Source organism: Thamnophis elegans, chromosome 8, assembly GCF_009769535.1.
Source record: "Thamnophis elegans isolate rThaEle1 chromosome 8, rThaEle1.pri, whole genome shotgun sequence".
Taxonomy (NCBI): Eukaryota; Metazoa; Chordata; class Lepidosauria; order Squamata; family Colubridae; genus Thamnophis; species Thamnophis elegans.
In genome coordinates this window covers 2,242,461-2,265,303 of record NC_045548.1, presented here as the reverse complement: position 1 = coordinate 2,265,303, position 22,843 = coordinate 2,242,461, and the positions used below count along the sequence as shown (strand labels likewise).

The 22,843-nt window shown below is 36.5% G+C and overlaps 1 protein-coding gene across 6 annotated transcripts in view; it reads right to left on the bottom strand.

The window, feature by feature from the left end:
• The window catches only part of RELCH (RAB11 binding and LisH domain, coiled-coil and HEAT repeat containing), a 68,740-nt gene that overhangs the window by 2,467 nt on the left and 43,430 nt on the right, over positions 1–22,843 (bottom strand). For 2 of the 6 annotated variants that reach the window (XM_032223141.1, XM_032223145.1), the window contains 14 exons: positions 22,273–22,437; positions 21,693–21,840; positions 19,703–19,859; positions 18,345–18,468; positions 14,839–14,887; positions 12,952–13,031; positions 11,328–11,434; positions 10,043–10,142; positions 6,543–6,625; positions 5,653–5,716; positions 3,617–3,755; positions 3,377–3,493; positions 1,679–1,767; positions 1,019–1,089 (listed from right to left, as the gene is read on the bottom strand). In XM_032223141.1, the coding sequence (XP_032079032.1) occupies positions 1,019–1,089; positions 1,679–1,767; positions 3,377–3,493; positions 3,617–3,755; positions 5,653–5,716; positions 6,543–6,625; positions 10,043–10,142; positions 11,328–11,434; positions 12,952–13,031; positions 14,839–14,887; positions 18,345–18,468; positions 19,703–19,859; positions 21,693–21,840; positions 22,273–22,437 (1,493 nt within the window). Of the gene's footprint in view, positions 1–1,018; positions 1,090–1,666; positions 1,768–3,376; positions 3,494–3,616; positions 3,756–5,652; positions 5,717–5,928; positions 6,626–10,042; positions 10,143–11,327; positions 11,435–12,951; positions 13,032–14,838; positions 14,888–18,344; positions 18,469–19,702; positions 19,860–21,692; positions 21,841–22,272; positions 22,438–22,843 lie in introns of those variants that run through there. The other 4 variants (XM_032223142.1, XM_032223143.1, XR_004255900.1 and 1 more) reach the window with 4 other exon arrangements.

Here is a 22,843-nt window from a genome sequence, read left to right as displayed (position 1 = left end):
AATAGAATAGAATAACATAATTGGAAGGGACCTCCCTATACCATTTCAGAAAAATGGTTGTCCAATCTCTTCTTAAAAACTACCAGTGTTGGAACATTCACAACATTCTGGAGGCAAGTTGTTCCACTGATTAATTGTTCTGTCAGAAAATTTCTTAGTTCTAAGTTGCTTCTCTCCTTGATTAGTTTCCACCCATTGCTTTTTGTTCTACCCTCAGGTGCTTTGGAGAATAGCTTGACTCCCTCTTCTTTGTGGCAGCCCCTGAGATATTGGAACACTGCTATCATGTCTCCCCTGGTCCTCCTTTTCATTCAACTAGATATGTTCCTTATCTAGTTGAGGATAAGATGGTTTAATCAAAATAATTTGTCATTACCATACAATGACAGTTTCCAAACTTGAAAGAAATTTTTCCAGTATGCAAAATTCAGCTGTGAATTAAGGCTATATGTTGCTTCAGTAGGAAATTCAAGCCTTCAGTGGAATGATACCATTGAGTAATAAGATATTCAATAAGAATTCAACCTGATTTTAGTTAAAATGAATCCATAAAACTGCACTTCTGGCATGTGGTTGAATGTTAAGAATAAGATCTGAAGGGGAATGGCAGATTAATTCTCAAAACAGTGTATCACTTAAGTTCAGTTTTCCCACGATCTCTTAAGAACAGTTGTTCCAGGGACCAAGAAACAAATTATTTCCCCCAACAAACTTGGATTTCCCATTACGTCCCTTGGTTTGAAAATCAACCCAAAAGGCAAAAGGACTACTACTTATTTCTTTCTTATTTTTTATTACCACTGGGATTTATACAACATTTTAATAAAGGGGTGTGGATGACTGACTTTATTTTACAACCGGTTTTCAATTTTCTTCCACTACATTAGACCTATGTCTTTTCAGAAAAGAATAAAAATTATTAAGTGAATACAAATGTTCTGCTTTGATAACATAATTCTTTATTAATAATGTTGCCGATATAATTTAGGCCTTTTGTAAAAAAAAAAAAAAGACTTACCCTTGAGGTTCTTGAACATTTCTATTTTCCACTTTCTGTTCACATTCTTTTATCATGGAATTTAAAATGACCTAAAATATAGGAGAGGACAAATGTTTAGAACAGTGGTTCCCAAACTTGGCAACTTTAAGACTTGTGGACTTCAACTCCCAGAATTCTCCAGCCAGCTCTGCAGAGCTGGCTGGAGAATTCTGGGAGTTGAAGTCCACAAGTCTTAAAGCTGCCAAGTTTGGGAACCACTGGTTTAGAACAAAGATAATATTTATGACAATTCATGTTATCTAAATAGACACAATGAAACTTGAGAGGTATATTAAACTTCAATATTTTGGTAATATCTTAAGAATGAAATATTGATGGCTACAAGGCTTAAAATTAATGAAAACTGAAATTATGGTATACTTCATTACTAGTGAGATCAAATAGTGATATATTTTATTTTACTTAATAATTTAAGCTCATGTGTTATATTTTTTAGCATTAATTTAATACTAAATCTTAATCTTAAAATTATTTAATGAACCAATTTCATTGTATTTAAGTACAATGACAATAAAGATTATACTTATACTTATTTCTAATTTGGCAGTGTTATGCTAATAATATAAATTTATATGTCATTATAAACATGAAGGATAAAATTGAAGCTCAGATATTCACCTCATGTTCTGGTGAGAGAGCTTCCATGTCATTTCTTAAACACCTGAGTCCAGGTAAGAAGTGACTGATCATTAACTCTTCTGAAATAACTGAAAGGTAAAGCAGTTAAGGTCTGACAGAAACAAAATTGGTTTGCCATCTGCTTCCTCTCAAGTTAAAACTGGAACATAATGTGCAAAAAACATAGTATGTTTAGCTAACTTCAAAGGGTTATCTGAATGTTACTAAAAAAGAGATGACTTAAATTCTTATATCTACTTTCTGAAACTGCAAGAGTTCACTTGAACAACATTGATATGGTGCAATTTATTTTTAACACAAATTACTCTTTCTTTTTTAATTTACCATTCTTGGAGTTATAGTTCTATACTCAAGGCTTTTAAAGTATAGAACGATATATTATTGAGAGAGAGAAAAGCCATTGTGTAGGGAGCAGCAAAATGTTCCTCTGCTTAGCAGAAATACTATAAGGAGCTTGGTTTCCTGGAGGGAGAGAAGGATCCTAGTGACAGGAAGAGGGATGAGATGGGTGATTATCACTAATAACTGCCTCTCACTGTAGTTCCAGAGGAAGAGATGAAACCGAGCTTATTTTCACTGAACTCTTAAAGCATCGATCTTTGATCTACATGTGTAAAAAGACCTCTATAACAGCATGTATTTAAAATCAATATCCATAAAATGCTAGTCACACTTTCTAGTCAGCTGAAGTTTGCAAATAAAGCAGCCTGCCAGAAGGGGACACTAGCTTTTTTGATGACACAAATTTCAGAATCATGGAGGCTCCGGGGTGCAAATTCTTGCCTCTTCAAGATTCGCAACTGTTCGATGGGACACTTAAGAACGTCCTTACTTTCAAGAATGGATAAGCTTTAGAAAGTGGAAAAGTATCTCCATCCGAAAGAGCCTGTGCGGCACAAGGATACAACTCTTATTGTTGCCGCTGCAACGTAGGAGCCTTTATGCAATTATTAAGAGCTGTCTAATACTCCGCTAGGGAGAAGTTCCCTGAAGGGGGGCCCCTGCAGGAGTCCGAAAGCTCGGAAGACGAAGCCTTTGGTCCCTGTGACTAACCCAGATTGGATCCTGCAACATCATCCTGGGACACGTATATTCGCCTTCATTTGTAAAAGCTGTTTAGATTTAGATTTATTTTATTTGTATGCCGCCCTTCTCCGGGAGGGACTCAGAGTGGCGATCAACTCAAAGGGGGAAAAGGGGAACATAGAACACAATTCTATGTTAAAATAGTTAAAATAGTTAAAATAGCCAAGAATCACACAACCACACAGGTCAAGAGGAGAGGGGAACTCATCAACCCCAGGCCTGCCGGCACAGCCAGGTTTTGACGGCTTTTCGGAAGGCCTGGAGAGAGGTGAGGGTCCGAATCTCTGCGGGGAGTTTGTTCCAAAGGGCCGGAGCTGCCACAGAGAAGGCCCTCCCCCGGGTCGTAGCCAGATGACATTGGCTGGTAGACGGAACCCGGAGGAGGCCGACCCTGTGTGATCTAATGGGTCTTTGGGAGGTAATTGGCAGCAGGCGGTCTCTCAAGTTTAGTTTGTCTGCCTTTAATATTCTCAGCAAAACCTGATGGAAACATTACACATTACTCAATATTTGAATTTGCGAAGAGACAAGAGTATTTTTCAATGGTCTGTACAAATATAAAATTATAATTTTCAAATCAAATAAGGATACAACAACAGGAGAGTGCACTATAGGCTTCAAAGAGATGAGTAGCTATGTCCAGTCGTTTTGAGTCTGCAGATTGCTGGTTATTAACCAAGGAAAGTTTATGCAAATGTGGAAGAACAACTGGAAAGAGGAATATTCGGGGAAAAAAAACATAACAAAATCACCAAAGAGTGCAAGAATAGAGCTATAATTGTTGACAAACTGAAAAACAGATGTTTTTTATGTTCTGTTATTCAAACTCACATTCATCTCTAAATCTTGGCTCAGCATTTGGACCAACCCTCCCAAAGGTTTTTATTATTTCTGTGTGCAGAGAGTGTTGGTCTTGATACTGGGGATCTTCCAGGAAAGAGGCCAACTGCATTTTGACTCTTTCCAAAAGCTTAAAGGGAAACAAAATTTGTAAGATATGAAAACTTTATTGCAGAAATAAGTAAAAATTAATAGCGTCCAAAAGAAAATAACTTTTAACACATTATACTTGTTTTGACTTTAACATTATCAGGTTTTTATTGTTACAAAAAATCCTAGCATTAATACTTTTATCTCTTAAGTAAACCTCACCCTCAACATCTCCTCTTTAGAAAATCCTTCTCTAAAATGTATGCACTTTAAAAAAAATGATGCTGACTAAAGTCTCTTGAATACCCATTTTCAAATTTCTAGATTCCATTAACCCCAACAAAACATCAATATGTAATTAACTCCGTAGTACAAATGTGTATTTATGTATTTAAACTAACCTATTACTACTTATTCAGCACACAAGTATGACTCAGTACAAATGTTCAGTTCCATTTCCTCTACTATGTTATTTTAGAAAATAAGGAACAGTTTGAAATTATACAAATGCAAACTCTGCTATATTTTTTTTAACCATCAGAAACAGCTTTACTCGTTAATTCACAAGTTTTTGAAAATGGGCTGTCCATTCTAAGATATTTTTGCTGAGCATGTTATGAAATAAAATTTAAGAATGAAAAAATGAACACATTTCTTGTTATATATAGTTTCTACTATAGTTTTATATTACAATATGTTAGGCTTCATATTTCCCTCTTTTTAATTATGTACTCCATTTACAACTAAGAAGTATTCCATCAAGAGCTGAAGGATGAGCCGAGGTGGCGCAGTGGTTAGAGTGCAGCACTGCAGGCTACTTCAGCTGACTGCTAGTTCAGCAGTTCAGCGGTTCAAATCTCACCGGCTCAAGGTTGACTCAGCCTTCCATCCTTCCAAGGTGGGTAATATGAGGACCCGGATTGTTGTTGGGGGCAATATGTTGACTCTGTAAACTGCTTAGAGAGGGCTGAAAGCCCTATGAAGCGGTATGTAAGTCTAACTGCTATTGCTATGAGGAGGTGAATTATGTGATGGATGCTCAGTACATGCAAAAGAGGATAAAGTCTCTTTGGTATATGACAAAATGGAGGCAAGACCTTGCTATTTTGCTTGTGGGCCAAACCATCAGTGGGATAAAACTGCCCGTATACAGCTACTTCTCGCTTAAGCGACTGCCTTGTACAGTGAACATTTGCAATTACAACAGCGATTAACAAAAAGTAACTTCATGATCGGTTTTTCGCATTGATGACCTTTGTAAGTTTATAAACCAACGGACTACTGAAATAGGATTGCAAGCGACCACTTAGCCACCACTTTGCAAAGGCAAATTGTGGTTGCTAAACAAAGAGTATCTGTATTGGACATTGCTGTAAAAGGTTAGCAATAGCAATAGCAGTTAGGCTTATATACCGCTTCATAGGGCTTTCAGCCCTCTCTAAGCGGTTTACAGAGTCGGCATATTGCCCCCAACAACAATCTGGGTCCTCATTTTACCCACCTCGGAAGGATGGAAGGCTGAGTCAACCTTGAGCTGGTGAGATTAGAACCGCTGAACTGCAGACAGCAGTCAGCTGAAGTGGCCTGCAGTACTGCACCCTAACCACTGCGCCACCTCGGCTCATTTTCAGATGACTGTTATCTGCAGTTCAGTGGTTCTAATCTCACCGGCTCAAGGTTGACTCAGCCTTCCATCCTTCCGAGGTGGGTAAAATGAGGACCCGGATTGTTGTTGGGGGCGATATGCTGACTCTGTAAACCGCTTAGAGAGGGCTGAAAGCCCTATGAAGCGGTATATAAGTCTAACTGCTATTGCTATTGCTATTTTAATTAGAACTTTTACCAATCCAGATATCCTGAAAACATTTTTTTAACAGAGTTCAATAGTTAGTGATTACAAACTGGGAATATCCCAGTTCAATGCGCAGAAATCCTACCTCTCTCTGAGTGACCGTTTCCATGATGGTCCCAAACGCAGGAATTGTGGCTATTCTGACAGAGCTAGGAGCAAAACAAAGCAAAACAAATACTCAGCTCTTAACAGTAAAACAAATGTTTAATTAAAAACAGAATACTAACTTTGAAACTCCATTAAGGTATTAACTGCTAGCAGTGACAGGAATTAGCCCAGGAAGTAGTATCACAATTTTTTTTAAAAAGAAGAGAGAGAAAAAGACACAGAAAGATGAACTCAAGGTCACATTCAGAAACTCACAATTCAGGATCACTGGACAAGGTAACAAGGGCCGGAGCAACCCGCTTGTCAACTAAGGCTTCACGCATGCCTCGAAGAGTCAGCTGTAAACCAGTCAACATGCAATAAAAATGGTTTTAAACTGGAAGGATAACTAAGTTAGTTGTGACTGAGGATGGGCAGGCAGAATCAGCAGTCTTTCTAAGTTTAGTCACCCACACGGGGCCTTAAAATAAGTAAGGAGTCTCCTCATGCTTTTCACAGGCAGTAACGTATTAGTGAAATTAGCATCCCTCTTCAGCATGGAAGAAACAAACAGCAGTATGACAACATCTGAAAACTATTCAGACGTGTTATTATTTACTATAAAAAGTTATGATAGTTTTGTTTCAGAATTAAGTTTAAGGTTGCATTATTCTTCCAACTATTTTACTAGTTAGTGTTTTGAACGAGCTTCAGCTTGTTTGTAAGAACAAAGTACTTACTCTTTTAGTTGCTAAAGATATTGAGTATATTTAAAACTTAGTTATTTTTTTTTTAAAAAATTGAATATTAGCAAATGCATTCTGGAGGTTTATTTCTTGACAAGTTGTAAGAGGGAGCTAGTTGTAGAAGACAGTTGGGGAAACTTACATTTCAGGGTCACTGGAGAGAGTGATGAGAGCAGGAACCACTCTCTGAGCTACCAGAGTTTCATGTACCCCCTTCACCAACAGCTGAGTGGGCAGAGCAGAGGGGTACATCACAGGTGATGCGCGGAAAGAGTGAGCACAGTATCATGGGAAGAACAGCGTAACCAAGAGGAAGAGAAACACAAAATGCAAACCAAAATTAGAAGCAAGTATCGCTACGCTAAAGTGCTCTTTTAATATAACTAGGGAGAAGGCAGGATGGAAGCGTTAAGTGGCCCAAGCAGGCAACACACACCAACTACAGAGCTGTTAGACAACAAAAGATCCAGACAGTATCCTGAATGCTAGTGTTTAAATTTCAAAGTAACGTTTGAAGTTTCTAGAGCTCCATTATTGCTACCTTGTTATAGCTCCACAAAATAATAGCAATAGCTAGTTAGACTTATATACCGCTTCATAGGGCTTTCAGCCCTCTCTAAGCGGTTTACAGAGTCAGCATATCGCCCCCAACAACAGTCTGGGTCCTCATTTCACCCACCTCGGAAGGATGGAAGGCTGAGTCAACCTTGAGCCGGTGAGATTTGAACAGCCGAACTGCAGAACTGCAGTCAGCTGAAGTATCCTGCAGTGCTGCATTTAACCACTGCGCCACCTCGGCTCTTTTATAAACCAGGTTATTGTGAAATGTAGGAATGTGAACAGATAACTAAGAACTCCAAACAGTTCTTGTGATTTGTGAGCGTAAACTGGGCTCTATTGTCACTATTAAAAGATACATAATTTAAAAGGTCAGGTAAACATGTAGAAAATGGCAACAAATTCTGTTAGGATTGGTCTGGGGCTGGTATTTGAGCGTTAAAACCTGACTCACCAAACTCAGGTGTGTTGGAATATTTTAATCCCAGAAGCAAACCACCTTGCTCGGAAAAAGAGAATAACCTTGATTTTAATTGTCTTGTGTTTCTGTACTAAGGATGTCTATAGCAGCAGGGATTCTGTAAGGCACAGGTGTCAAACTCGTGGTGTCATGCTGCCGTCACGTGACCTATTGTGACATTCTCCCCTTCGTGGAGCTGGGATAGGTGCGGCCTGTGTGTGACGCATTTGGCCCCCAGGCCCCCAGTGTGACACCCCTGCTGTGAGGTATAATTGTAAAGGACAGGAGGTTGGGAAATACTTTACTGGAAATCCAAACAATGCACGATTCTGACATAATTCCTATTTCTAATCACCAAGAGTATTTCATCTGGTTTTTTTTTTTTAAAATAAAAGTTTTCTACCCCGATCATGGCTTTTAATTATTTAGGAAATGTATGCCTAAGATAAAAACAACATAAAAAAGAAGCTTGAGATAATAAGAAGATAATGAGAACCTGGATTCTCATTTTAGAACGTATTTTGATTTTAAGATGTAACAGTAGAAAGCCACAATGATTACTTGTCTTGTTATAAACCAGGGGTGGGCTTACTTCAGTCTTGTATAGTTTTTGCTTTTATATATAGCATTTGTGTAGATCATTAATGTATTTCAATTTAAATAGCAAGAGTACAGTTTCAGGATATCTAGCGACTAAAAGTATAATTAATTCACATTAATAGAACTTGAATTGGTACTCTTGCATAAAAATCATAAATGCTTGGCTATACCAAATAATGAGCTACTTAGTCCTGCAATCTATGTAAAACTTTAAACACTCAGTAGGTAAATAGGTAATAGCGAATCAATGCCCACCCATGGTTTTAACTTATGTAGTACAGCAAAGATTCAAGTTGATGTCCTTACTGTGCATGGATAGTGTTCAAACCAGGATCAAATCTGGATCATCACAGAGCACTCAAGATTATGTCCAATTTAATATTAATGCATGACACACATACAAACATACAGAGCCAAAGGGAAAACTAAGTCAAAAACAGCATGTTAGTTTAGACCAACATCAAAATGCTTGCCCTTCTTCACTATCCAATTAAACCTTCATATAACCATATTAGAGTTCATGATAGGTGTATATTGTTGCTATTTTGGCTGAATTATAAAAATAAAATACACCTGGCATAGGCAATAGCACTTACAACACACAAAAAAAGTAAACTAGAAAATTTTATTGGCACAGATTCATTTAGCCATTTTCCCCATTTGACAATTGTCATTTAAAAAAAGGTTAGGTGAGGAAAGAGACTCACAAAATAATAATGCAGACTAGACTCCGGGTTTATTTGCAAAAAAAATAGTACAATTCAAGTAAAAATTGAGTTTCCAATACTCTCAAATGAGGTCATCGTATTATGAGAAAAAAATATGTGGCGAAACAAAATAAAACTCTGTTTTTAACCTCTTATGCTTTGTCACCAGCAATATTTTTTAAAGATCTAAATGGCCTCTTATGTGCAACTAATACATTACTATTTAATTACATTTCTATTTAATTCCTTATCTTGAATTGCACTGCTATAAAGATTTAAAATTAGACCAGTATCTTTGTGCATGTAGGGGAAATGGCAAGATGGCCCCTTACGTATTGACCAGGGTCAAAATATTTATTTTAGGACATGAAAATGCTCCAAACAGTCATATCTATTCATTAAAGGTATGGCCTGTCTTCCCACTAGAATTTTCAAGGTCCTACAAAAGCAGTGTTTCTCAACCTTGGTGACTTTAAGTCCTGTGGACTTCAACTTCCAGAATCCCCCAGCCAGCATAGCTGGCTGGGGGATTCTGGGAGTTGAAGTCCACAGGACTTAAAGTCACCAAGGTTGAGAAACACTGTACTAAAGTGACATTGGTAAACTCTGAGGAGTAACTTAAAACAAGCGGATAATCTGATACAAAGCTGAAAACGAATATCTCCATTTTGCAGCTTGTACAGTTGGCGGTGTGGTTAGATCAGGAACCGTACATGATTTTTTTTTTACCCCCTTTCTTGCTGCCCAATTCACAAGGTATATACAATTGATGGCTGGTTTGAACACTGAATTCCGCACTGAAATGATTTCTCAGAGCTAACAGAAGTTTTTAAGCAAGCAATGCACCAATTCAGGTCAGAAATAAATGTCTCATTTGGCCTGTTCCCCTGAAATGTTTCACAAACACATGTAACACAGCAATACTTTTTTTTAAAAAAAGAAAGAAATGAATGATGGAAAATTCACTTCAAACTATAGGATTAACATCCTGCTCCATCACACAGTGCACAACTACTTTAAAATATTATAAAACAGAGTATAATATTAAAATGTACTTTTAAGAATTTAAATATATTAGATCAGATAAATTGCTATTTTCCCTGACAGTATTTTTAACATAACTGGTACCCTCTGTAAAAATGGATGTACGGTGAAGCCCCTTCAGAATCCATATTCACTTGACTGTAAGGCTTCCCCTCTGTCTCACATCCAGGCTCTTGAGAAAAGAGGAATTAAATGGTGATAGGCACAAGGAAGCCAGTATTTCCGCAGGGAGCAGAATTAGTAATATCTAAAATATGTTTAATGAACACTTACCTCAAACATTCTGGCAGCCGTACATCGAACAAGTGCTGAAGTGTGGACAACTCCATACCATAATACAGTTAGCAGCAATTCATGGTATGCTGGGTTTGCACTGAGAACACAAAACAATCAGATCTAAGCTACAGATAGTCATTTGCTTTCAAACAGCACTTATTTTGCATTTTCTTTCTCTCCTCAAATATTTTCTCAAATTTTCTTTCTCAGCTAACCTCAATTAGCCTCAACAAAAGGAAAGTGCCTGCAGTTCAACCACATTTATCCCCAAAAGTGTATTTTTAGAGTGGGAGGAGCTCTTTAGAGCAGTGGTTCCCAAACCTGGCAACTTTAAGACTTGTGGACTTCAACTCCCAGAATTCTCCAGCCAGCAGAGTAGAGCTGGCTGGAGAATTCTGGGAATTGAAGTCCACAAGTCCTAAAGTTGCCAAGTTTGGGAACCACTGCTTTAGAGCAACCATTGAACTATCCCAAATGTTGCCATTTACAGTTAGTCCTTGATTTACAACAGTTCACTTGTGACAGTTAGAAGTTGCAATGGCCCTGAAAAAAATGACTTATGACCATTTTTCATACTTATGACTGTTGCAGCATTCCCATGGTCATGTGATTTACATTTAGATGCTTGACAACTGACTCACATTCATGATGATTGCAGTACAGGGTCATGTGATCACTTTTTGCAACTTTCTGAGAAGCAAACTCAGTGAGGAAGCCTGATTCACAACAACCCTGTTACTAACTTAACAACTTCAGTGATTCACTTAACAACTGTGGCAGAGAAACTCATAAAATGGGGGAAAACTCACTTAACCAATGTTCTCCCTTAGCTACAAAAACGTTGGGGCTTAATTGTGGTTGTAAGTCAAGGACTACCAGTATACTGCATGGACTACATGAACAAGGAGAGTTCAGATATAGGTTTCATGTAGCAGGTTGATCCGATACTGCAAATTTCCAACTATATTTTCAACATCTTTTTAGATTAAAATATGTATTGTACTATTTATCAAATTGGTTATTATATAACTTTCCCCCCATTTAATTACAAGGTAATCTGATAATATTGATACTGTATGTCAGAGCACTAAAGACTATAAAATACTCTGCCATTTTTTGATGAAAAAAAAATGTCACAAAAACACAACAGCATTTCTGTTCTGCAGATTCTGGCTTTATAATGGAATATTGAAATGTCCAAAATCTTTGAGATTAAATTCTTACATCTGATGCTGTATGTAAACGATCGCCCCTTTATATCAGCTTCAGTAATATACTTTACCCTAATTCCACAAAAGATGCTTTTAGGCTATCAAGGGGAGCGTGAGATAATGAAAGCATAGTCATGACATCTTCTAAAAATCCTACTAACAGCTTGCGGTCTTCTTCCTGAAAGTAGAGGTTTAAAAACATAAAGTTAAATTTCCTGGCCTGTTATCAGGAAGTGGACCACATTAAGATTTTAACTAAAGGAAACCTAGTAATATTTTGGGACCCACGACTCAGTCATGCCCTTTGATCAGAAGATACTGTCCCAGCTCTTAGCACTTTGCTCTAGAATGGGATAGGTCACAGTGGTTCCCAAACTTGGCAACTTTAAGTCTTGTGGACTTCAACTCCCAGAATTCTCCAGCCAGCAGAGCTGGCTGGAGAATTCTGGGAGTTGAAGTCCACAAGTCTTAAAGTTGCCAAGTTTGGGAACCACTGGGATAGGATGTCTATTAACCTGTCATGTAATACCAAATCATTAGTCTGAGAACCACAAGCAATGATTATCAATATTTTCATGGAATCATTGGTAAATGAATATAGATTGTAGTCACTATATCCTTAAAGTGTGAAATCAGCTGTACATAAAAACTCATAAAGCATCAACATATATAATGCTTGCAAACTAGCCACTACTACCTGCTATGAATAACAATAATCATGCATCTACTTTCTCAAGGCATATTCCTATAATACTGAATGCTTCATTTTGACTTGGATTCTCTTACTATATTTATCATTCCAGCCAAGTGTAATTTTGTTAAAGTTCAGTTTTGAAGTGTGTGCTGATTTGGCCACTTCTCTCCTCTATTAAAATGATATGACGTAATAACGACCGAACCCTCCCTGCAGCTTGTATCAAATTCCAAAGTTCACAATTAAACAAACAGAGACTATTGTATGTTTGTACAACTAATGGCTTTACCTAATTCTGTTCCTTTTACTAAAAGGAATACTGAAAATGTTAATGCATTCATTTTATAATATTGAAAATAGTGATACTTTATTGGAGTACAGCAAATACTGGTGAAATCCAACTTTGCATGATAAAAAGTTAAATATAAGTTTTCACAGTCGTCCCCCCCCCCCCCCCCCCGTAAGCATACGGGAAAAGGACTTTGGTGGTAATAACACTGTAACATATTTTTTAAAGAAATGAAGTCCTTATCAGAAAATAACAAGTTTTCTATTTTCTATTCCAGTCACCTGCATTCACCTCCCCCCAAAAATCTCGACAGTAAGAGTTGATTTTTTTAAAAAAATATTTTTTATTTCCATTTTCATAACATACACTCACATGTATACTATACATAGCCTGTATCATATAGTATTAAATAATAATTACATCAGTTCCTCTTGTCAACAATGCCCAGGAAAATAAAAAACCCATTATAGCTCTTCTGCTCTCCATAGAGTTGATTTTTTTGATAGCATGAGATGGAGTGTGTAGGTTAATAAAAGCAAAAAAATATTTTGAAGTAACCGTAGAAGGAAGGTGAAATCTCTTTCTATACACTTTTGAAAGTAATATAGTTTAGGATCTAAGGAGAAGCGTAAGTATTTTTCAACTTTATTTAGAAGTTTTAAGTAAAGATAACTATTGTCTTTTCAAATTCATAATTGAAGAGCAGGTTTACCTGGATATAACATGTAAGTACACCTGTTGCGTAGATAGGAACTGTGGCTTTTGTTAGTACTCCGTTCCCTGCTGCAGCATCTGAAATTAAGAAATAAAAGTCTTGAAGTTATTTATGATGCTCAAGTTGATACACGCTTATATAATGCTATTACCTAATATTGTTAAAAATGCCCAGTCAAAATTAGGGACAGCCCCTCTTATTCACCCAGTTTCTATTTCTACAGAACTAAGTAGGACGAATTCAGAGAGTAAAACTGATCAAAAGGGCTGCGAGAAAAAAGTTAGTAATGCTTATTTTCTCAGATAGATAACGTGGTATAATAACAATAACAATAATAACAACAACAACAACCCCTCCGAGGAGCTTTACCTTGTCGTGGTGGAGGGGGTTGCGCGCTCTAATGATCCTAAGGGATATGCTGAACAGGTACAACCATATCAGACAGGTCTTAGGTGAAGGGCCAGAAAAAATTTGCTCCACAACCCATTCAAATATGGTGAATATGAAAAAAATGTAATTTATGCCGGCTGAACCGTCGCCCGGATTAACAAGGGTCCCGTTGGATGCTATGGCTCCTGGGCATTCTGCGCAAAATGAGCTACAGGGCCCAGCTCCCTCTGCTAGGCAACCAGGGCATGGAGCTGACAAGCTACTGGAAGAAAAAGTGAAAAAGCGAAAAATCTGGACTAGGGAAGAAAACATCTCTATTATGAAAGCTTACTATCAGTCTGAGCCAGCAAAATGTGGATTTCAAAAACGAATGTATCAGATTTGGAAGGTGAACCACAAGGACTCTGATATCAGTGAACAAAGGCTAATGGACCAACGACGTGTAATTCTAAGCCACAAATGTTTCACGACAGCAGAATTAATAGGAATCGAAGAGAAAGCAACTAATGGTCTGAGTATACCAACAAAGAAGAGTAACGCCAAGAATGATTTGCAGACTCAAAAGCAAACTGAGGAAGAAAGGGAGGAAGAGGATGCTGAAATGGGTGAAGATAAAGAACAAGGAAGCACTGAAGAACAAACACCAACAGATATTGCTCAATTAGCTGAGAAAATAAAGCATCAAATGGAAGATGCTGAAAGAACACGTTTGCCAAAGCTGAACCAAGTGAACCGGAAAGAATTGAGAAAGGTACTCAAAAAGGTCAGTGAGGCTGTGCAAACCATTCAAACCACTACATTAGCGAAAACAAACCAGCTGACAACTGGAAGGACATTCTTGATCCAAAGAGATAAAGAAAAAGGAAAGGATCCTGGAAACTATAGGCCAATCACCTGTTTACCAACAACATACAACATCCTTGCTGGTATCATTGCAAACCAAATTTATGGATAGTTGGAAAGAAATAACTTGCTTCCTGTAGAACAGAAAGGATGCTGCAAAAATTCAAGAGGAACAAAGGACCAACTGCTGATTGACAAGCTAATCCTAAAGAATTCAAAGAGAAGATGAACCAACCTGTTCATGGCTTGGATAGACTATAAGAAAGCATTTGATTCAGTTCTCCATAGCTGGATCAAGAAATGCCTGAAAATCTTTGGCATCAGCAGCAACATACAAAAATTCATGGAAACTTCAATGAACCTCTGGAAAACGAAGCTTATAGCTAATGAAGAAGTACTGGGTAAAGTTGAAATTAAACGAGGCATTTTCCATGATATCAACCCATGAAATAAAGGACTTATAATGAAATGTTTCATATATGTAGTATGTTTTGGATGTATTTGTTACTTTTTTCTTTTTAGATATATTAAAACAATAACTTTTTTCAAAGTTCATTTAGGTACTTTGTTATCCTTTACTTTTTAAAAATAAGTTGAATTGTGTTTCAAAATCTTATTTATAGAACTGATGGTTAGGAAAAATATACCTACCAATGTTCTCCTCAGAGAGCCGTAAAATTTCCTGGAATTGGGGTTTTACCTAAAACATGGAACAGAAATCAAAGCCACCACTTTACTCTTCTTCAAAATTGTAAAGCATAATGTAATTACTGGATATTAAATAACAGTTTTAGGAATCCTTTAAAACACTTGTACCTATATTTCCCTCATACATTAATTAAGCATTAATTAAGGACACTGGAAGAAAAAGGTCTAGAAAAATGAAACACATTTTATTTTATATTTGTCTTTTTCATTTTTTTGACGCAGAAATTAATGGCTATTCATTTGGAAATGTTTTTTCAAAATCATTTGCTATTTTACTTGATACACTGTTATTTAAATATTGGAAGACAATGGTTGATATGCACAGGTAAGATATTAACTTGAAAAGCTACTGTATGTTTCGAGTATAAGACGCACCTTTTTTCCTGAAAAAAGAGGCTCAAAATCTGGATGCATCTTATACATCGAATACAGCATTTTTTGCCTCCGGAAGCCCCACCCCTTCACCAAAATGGCTGTGCCTAGCTTTATGGAGGCTTTCAGAGAACTCTTGGGGGCTGGGGAGGGCAGAAATGAGCAAAAAATGGACGTTTTTTGCCCCCCCCAGCAGAACACTATAAGCCTCCATAAGGCTATACATGCAATTTTTTTGACAAAAAGGGTCATTTTTACAAAAAAATGGGCCATTTTTTACTCTTTTTTGCCCCCCCAGGAGCATTCTGCAAGCCCCCCCCCAAGGCTATTCATGCCTTTTATTTGAAACAAACGGGCCCATTTTCACAAAAAATGGGCTGTTTTGGGGAGGTTTGCAGAGTGCAAAAAACTCCCCCCCCCTTCGGAAAGTTCTTTAGTTAGAGTGATTGATGAGAATGACATTGATCAAGTGCTGTGCCAGCAGAAACAAGTCTTAGGTGCTGCAGGTTGTCAGTGATTCCCTTCTCCAGCACATGGTTAAATACACCTGGAAACATCTACCTACCTACCTACTTTCTCTCTCTCCCTCCCTACTGTATTTCTCTTTCTCTCCCTCCCGCTCCCTACCTATCTACTCTCTCTCCCTACCTACTGTATTTCTCTCTCTCTCCTTCTACCTACTTACCTACTCTCTCCCTCTCCCTACCTACCTACTGTATTTCTCTCTCTCTCTCCACCTACTTACCTACCTACCTACCTACCTACCTACCTACCTACCTACCTACCCTCTCCCTACCTACTGTATTTCTCTCTCTCTCTATCCCTCTACCTACCTACCAGAGGTGGGTTCCTACCAGTTCGCACCTATTTGGTAGAACCGGTTCGTCAAATCTACCGAACCGGTTAGAAGAGGTTCCACCAGTGGACCCGGAAAGCAGGCCACACCTACAGAAGAGCTTCCAAACATTTTTGAAACCCACTATTGGTGGGTGTGTAATGTCCTGCAGTTATCTACGCATTAATAATGATCTAGTAATATTTCCTTATACATTTTAGCATTTCTCTCTCTCTATCCCTCTACCTACCTACCTACTCACTCTCTCTCCCTACCTACCTACTGTATTTCTCTCTCTCCCTCTATCTACCTACCTACTTTTTAAAATTTGCCTCTTTAAAACCTTGGTGCGTCTTATACTCCGGTGCATCTTATACTCCGAAAAATACGGTAATTTGTAAGTAACAGTGCTATTAATAAATGTAAGGATATAAAAATTCAACCACTGTCATTGTTTTGTTTAAGATGCAAAGAATATTTTTTTGACATTCAGTTGATACAAACAAATGTACAGAACTCACAGCGTTATCAGAGTCACCAGCCTCTGCATTTTATACATCATGCTGTATCATTAGCCAAAAACTGATTGCAGGAAGTAGATTTACATAACTAAGCTTCCATGGGAGCTTCAACTGAATGCAATTTTTGGGGTTGCCCGGAAGCCTTCATGTATAAAACTGTACATATGAAAAGTTCCCTGTTGCATACAAGAAAAAAGTTGGACTGAACCTTCATGGAGGTCACAATGCAACTGATGTTGGAGAAGATCTCGAAAGAATTATTTATTTGTTTATAAAAACAGCTAGGTGTAGCTTTGGTTATGTTACATTGCACAAGAAAAAATGTTTTTGTGGAGTCCTTGCTGCTCTTTGAGCTTGCTAGCAGATATTTCATTTCCCAACTAGGTAACATCTTCAATGCAAGTGTCTACATACAATAGCTTGTCCTCCAGGTTTTGATAAATCAGCCATCATTAGACACATAGAAATTAACCATATTTACATATCATACAAAAGGGACAATAAAAATACCAGAATACATTCTTTCCAGCGGCCAACACTGAGATAAAAAGGTATTCCTATCAAACAAACAATGTAGAACACAACACCCTATCTAGGAGAAAACCACATACTCGCCAACACTGTCAGGGCAAGCTACTACTAGACTGATGAAGTTACCTAGTTGAGGAATGAAACATCTGCAAGCAAACATCAGAATCAGAGAGCCTCAAAGACTCCACAATTCAACCTGAGCTACATATATATTTTCTTCTAATGGAATTTTCTCTCCAAAGTATTATGTCTACAACTTTGTTCATAGAGAAACAGTTTTCTCTGCAAACTGATTCAAAACTAGCAAAAGAAAAATATTTTCTGAAACTGATTATTGCTTTTAGAAGTGAAGAGTTACAGTAACATATGAAATTATAGGCAATCACATTCAGAAAGTTTTAAGAACATTTGTTCAGCTGCTATTGCTATTCTAGAACCATGCCCTGAAATATCTGGCAAGCATATATGTTTTTTTTTCCAAAGCTATCCTTGCAGGGGAGAAATTATTCTGCCCTTTTACAAAGATCTGGATAAGAATGGAAACTATGGAAAAATTCCCCATGTTTATCTAAATAGCTGATGATATGTTAGCCTCTTTCCCCAAGGTTGTTAGTACTTAGTTAGAGTGCTTAGTACTTACTTAGAGCACCAATGCTCTACCTAGTATGCATTTCAATTAGTGTAACCTAATCTAACCTTCTGACAATCTAATTCTAATCTTTCTGGCAAATTGCATCTATTGGATTTTAATTATCTACTTTGTGTTTAAATGGATACGTACAGTGGAAAAATGTGTTGGCAGGCACATTTTCTAATGGTGGTGATATAAAAGCATTTAAGGCAGTGTTTCTCAACCTTGGCCACTTGAAGATGTCTGGACTTCAACTCCCAGAATTCCCCAGCTGGCTGGGGAATTCTGGGAGTTGAAGTCCAGACATCTTCAAGTGGCCAAGGTTGAGAAACACTGATTTAAGGTCTACCTGATACAATAGAAAAAGCATAATTAACAAGATTATTAATAGGTAAGGAAACATTAGGCAAAACCATGATAAGATTACCTGTAGTATCCTTTTAATACACAAAACTGTCTGAGAAGAGGAAATCTAAAGGTCTTTGAAATCCTTTCTAAACCTATAATCCCATGTCATCATTCCACTATCTATACAGAGAATCGTTATATTTCATTATACCTTTGTATTGGTGAAAATCTTCCCAAAAGTTCGGCAAAGTCGCCAGAAAAACCTTGAGAATTCATGAACACATGCTGTTGAAGCTACATTGATTTTACCAACAATTTCAATAAGTTGAGGCAACCTGAAAAATCAAGATTAAGATTAACATAAGCAAGCCGATTCTTTTCCAGGAAGACTGCTGTTCTTGATGTTTGGGCCCAAACAAGTTGTTTTATTTACAATTTTGATGTGATTACAAATATAAACTTATAATATTCGAGCGTCCAAAAACTACCTAAGATGTATTATAACTGCTAATGACAATGGCTCTATTTTTGTATACATATTTGCATACAACCGTAATGGAACTTATAAATTCCGGCATTAGTTACAATGGTTGTAAGTTGAGACTTGAAGTGATGAAGTGAATGCTTTGTTTGTAAAGCGAATGATACAATCGTTAAAAAAACCCATTCGTTTCTATTATAAAACATTACAAATTAAAGTCATGTGACTATGGAAAGCTGTAAACGGCTATAAACGTGAACAAGTTTCCAAACAACTCAAATGCGGTCATAGGAGTGGAGGGGCTGGGGATAGCTACCATTGGAACTCCAGAACTGGGCTATAAAAACCTTTCGGGGAGTCTGTCCTAACTCTGAATTTTTGCTAAGTGGCTGGTGACAGCAGTGCTTGCAACATCACCAGGAGTCAGCAATGGGAATGTGATTCAATACTAAAATATTTTAAAAATTAAAATAAAATTTAAAATACTATGCAGAAAACATTCTGCACAGTATTTTAAAGTTTATTTTAATTTTTAAAATATTTTAATTTTAAAAGAAATATTTTAAACTTAGATATTTTAAACTTAGATATTTTAAATTTTTTTTACATTTAAAATGTTCTGAGCCAGAACTGTTAAGTTTGAAACGGAGTATGAGAATCGTAAGTGTTCTGGCCGTTCTGGAAACATCGCAGTGTTTCTCAACCTTGGCAACTTGAAGATGTCCGGACTTCAACTCCCAGAATTCCCCAGCCAGCGAACGCTGGCTGGGGAATTCTGGGAGTTGAAGTCCCGGACATCTTCAAGTTGCCAAGATTGAGAAATACTGATCTAGAGCTTTAAACATCAATTTAAAACTTAGTTTGCAGCGTTTCTGGAATGGTCAGAACAATGTTAAAAATGTCTAGCAATGTTGAGACATCTCATCTTAATCTAAAAGTAATGTTTCTGAATTAAGAGGTTTTGCCTGCCACCTGTAGTCATCTGAAAATGTTGAAACAGATTATAGTGTAAATTTTGAAAGATAAGACATTAAAAAATATTATTTAAAAATGAAATTATCAAATGGAACAAAACAAGGAGAACTCACAGTTGATTGACAACCCATAGTAAGGTATCCCATCCTGTGGTGCCCTCGTGTTCTAACTGGTGATCATAAAGTTGCAACAATACAGCTAGTTGTTCACGACTTCCGATTATAGTGGCCACATCCTGTAGAGGCGATACAGGTCTTGGGAACCTTGTTACTGAAAGCAAAGAACCGAAATATTTACCTTTGGCCGATTCAATAAGAATCAGGAAGAGAAATAATGGGTGCGATTAATTTTTAACCATCAATTTTTATTCAATTTGTGTTCCAAAAAGCACTAATAAAGAAAGAATGGATCATCTGTGTTTCTCCGGGTATTCTGAATATTATCAATTCTAGTCAGCATGTTTGATGCTGAGGTATTGAGGTATGATGAGATTAAATAACAATATTCTGAGAAATGCATAGCTCCCCTTCCCTTGAATCAAAGGTATTGTCATACATTATACTTAATATTATGTTTCCTAGGAACCTGTAGTTTTAGTATTAGATTTCAAAAGGAATATCTAGATTTGATTTAGATTTTGACTGTAGGAAGCAGGCAAGGAAAGTTGAGTATGTGACTGTGGGATGCTGCAACCATCATAAAGTAATTGTGAGTCAGTTGCCAAGCATCCATCTGTTTGTCTTATGTCTAGGATCTGATTCTTTAAATATCATCAGATCCTAGACATAAGGACCTGATTCTTATGTTTTTAAAGAAAACCTGCAACATATAGCTTTTAAATACTGTTTAGCTAAAATCTTATTTTTCACCACTGGTTATACTCATTAGGAGAAATGGGGATTGAGTTCAATAATATCTAGAGGACAATACTGATATGAAATCTTTTTGGAAGCTTTATGATTGAAACACAAAATTGCTGACAACCTTATCAGTTTAGTACTGTACTAGGAAAATATATATCTGAAAGGAACCAACTGCATTCACAGATAACGATAACCTAGAGGGTTTTAAACTAATGGAAATCGCCTGTTGCGAAATCAAGAGGACTGTTTTTTTTTATATAATATTAAGAAAGCAACTGGACCTCTGCATAATTTTTGCACCAGGCAAACCAACAATTTAAAAAAGCATAAGAAATAACATATATTTTCAAAAAATACTCAATTTAGTGTCAATAAATCAATTTAGCTGTCCTCAAAAAGCTCATCAGGATTGTGTAAGAAATTTTTTTAAAAAACAGGCTTTAGTTAAATTGATATTTAAAATAAATCCAGGAGACAAGAATCAATATTTATATTGTAACTGAGAAAATCACATGCATGTATCCATGCAATCTCTAGGAAGTGAGCTCAAACATTTTATTTTCTGATAACATTGGAAAAAGATAAGATCACCTTTATTGTTACTTCTTTGTCTACACAATGGCACACATTAAAATGAAATTCCAATGCCTGCTCTCAAATGAAGAAATATATATATATATACCCATATACACACATACACATATACTGAATGTGTAGACAGTCACACATACATGCACATGTTATATATATATATGTAGGTCTCTAGTTATTCGGGTTTTCTCCCGCGTAAAATTGGAGATGTCTTGGCGACGTTTCGACGAAGTCTCATTCGTCATCTTCAGACTACTTCAGGCTCGGTGCTTCCGAGCCTGAAGTAGTCTGAAGATGACGAATGAGACTTCGTCGAAACGTCACCAAGACATCTCCAATTTTACGCGGGAGAAAACCCGAATAACTAGAGACCTACATACTAACACCCGCGAAAACCTCAGAATATATATATATATATATATATATATATATATATATATATATATATATATATATATATATATATATTACACGCGCACACACACACACACACACACACACACATTACACATTATTATTTCCCAAAGAAGCATTCATATTTCTAAGCTAAAAAAGAGAAAAATGGTTGAACAACTCCAACAACTACATCAACATTTCTATGAGGTCTTATTTCTAAATAAAGCTTTACAGAAAATATTGAAGCAGGTACCTTCTATATGTGGGACTTCTCCCTGAAGCTTAGCTTTGCTTGTAAAGGGGGCATCTTGCAATACCAGTGCAAAAAGAGAAGGTATCAAGGATTGTAAAGCAGAAAGATACATATGGAGTTTATGTTCATCCAGTCCATGTTCACTTTCCTGAAACATATGCCAAAAATCTAGTTAAAACTTGGCTTTCTTACACTACATAGCCACTCAACAGCATTTCCTAAAAAGTGTGTGTGTGTATGTATGTATGTATGCATGCATGCATACATACATAGTCAGTTGATCAGTCAGATCTTTATTATGATTAATAACCAGAACTCCACTTAAAGATGGTAAAAATGAAAAATAACAAAATAAAAGAAGATAAACATAATCAATATGATTGTATGTTTGTAAAACAACAATAATTTTGACTACATTCAAAGAAACTCAACCATATTGATTTGCTAACAACTGTACAACCAAATATATCAATACATGGGCCTTGAAGTAAAAGGCACCAAAGCTATTTGGTTTATATTACGTCTTGTTTTTCACAAATGATAAAAAATATCTGACTTTTAATATATTTTACATATTTACCTTGAGTAGTTTTTCAATTTTAATAAGCAATGTAGGTATAAGATGCAACTGTAAATTTCCTAATTCTGTAGTCCAAGCAGCATAAGCTGGTAAGAATACTTGGTGAGTTGCACTAACCACTCGTTCTGAGGGATCACCCAATGCTGAGAGTAGCAGTTCAAATCCCTGGCAATGAAAGGAAAAATACGTGTAGAGGTTTTATTTAGTTTAGATACATAACAAGATACCAGCAGAATTTTGTGTACATATTAGAAGGCTTAGTTATAATTCTATTGCGATTCTGCAACTCTATGCTGTGACCTCTCCAAATAGAAAAACAGAAGAATAAATAAAAAGCAGAAGTAAGAAAACTGATCACTCTTCACCTTCACAACTGGATTCTTTGATACAGCAAAATAGAGGTTCATAGGAAATGTTTTCATTTAGGATTTTATGTTAATCTGTGTTTAAACATTAAAAATACATAATTCTGTTTTAAGACCTCAGGAAAAGCAACAAAACAAGAAAAAGCAAATAATTGTTCTAAATTTGTAAAATTACAGAGTAAATATGATTTGTAAGAAAATGAGTA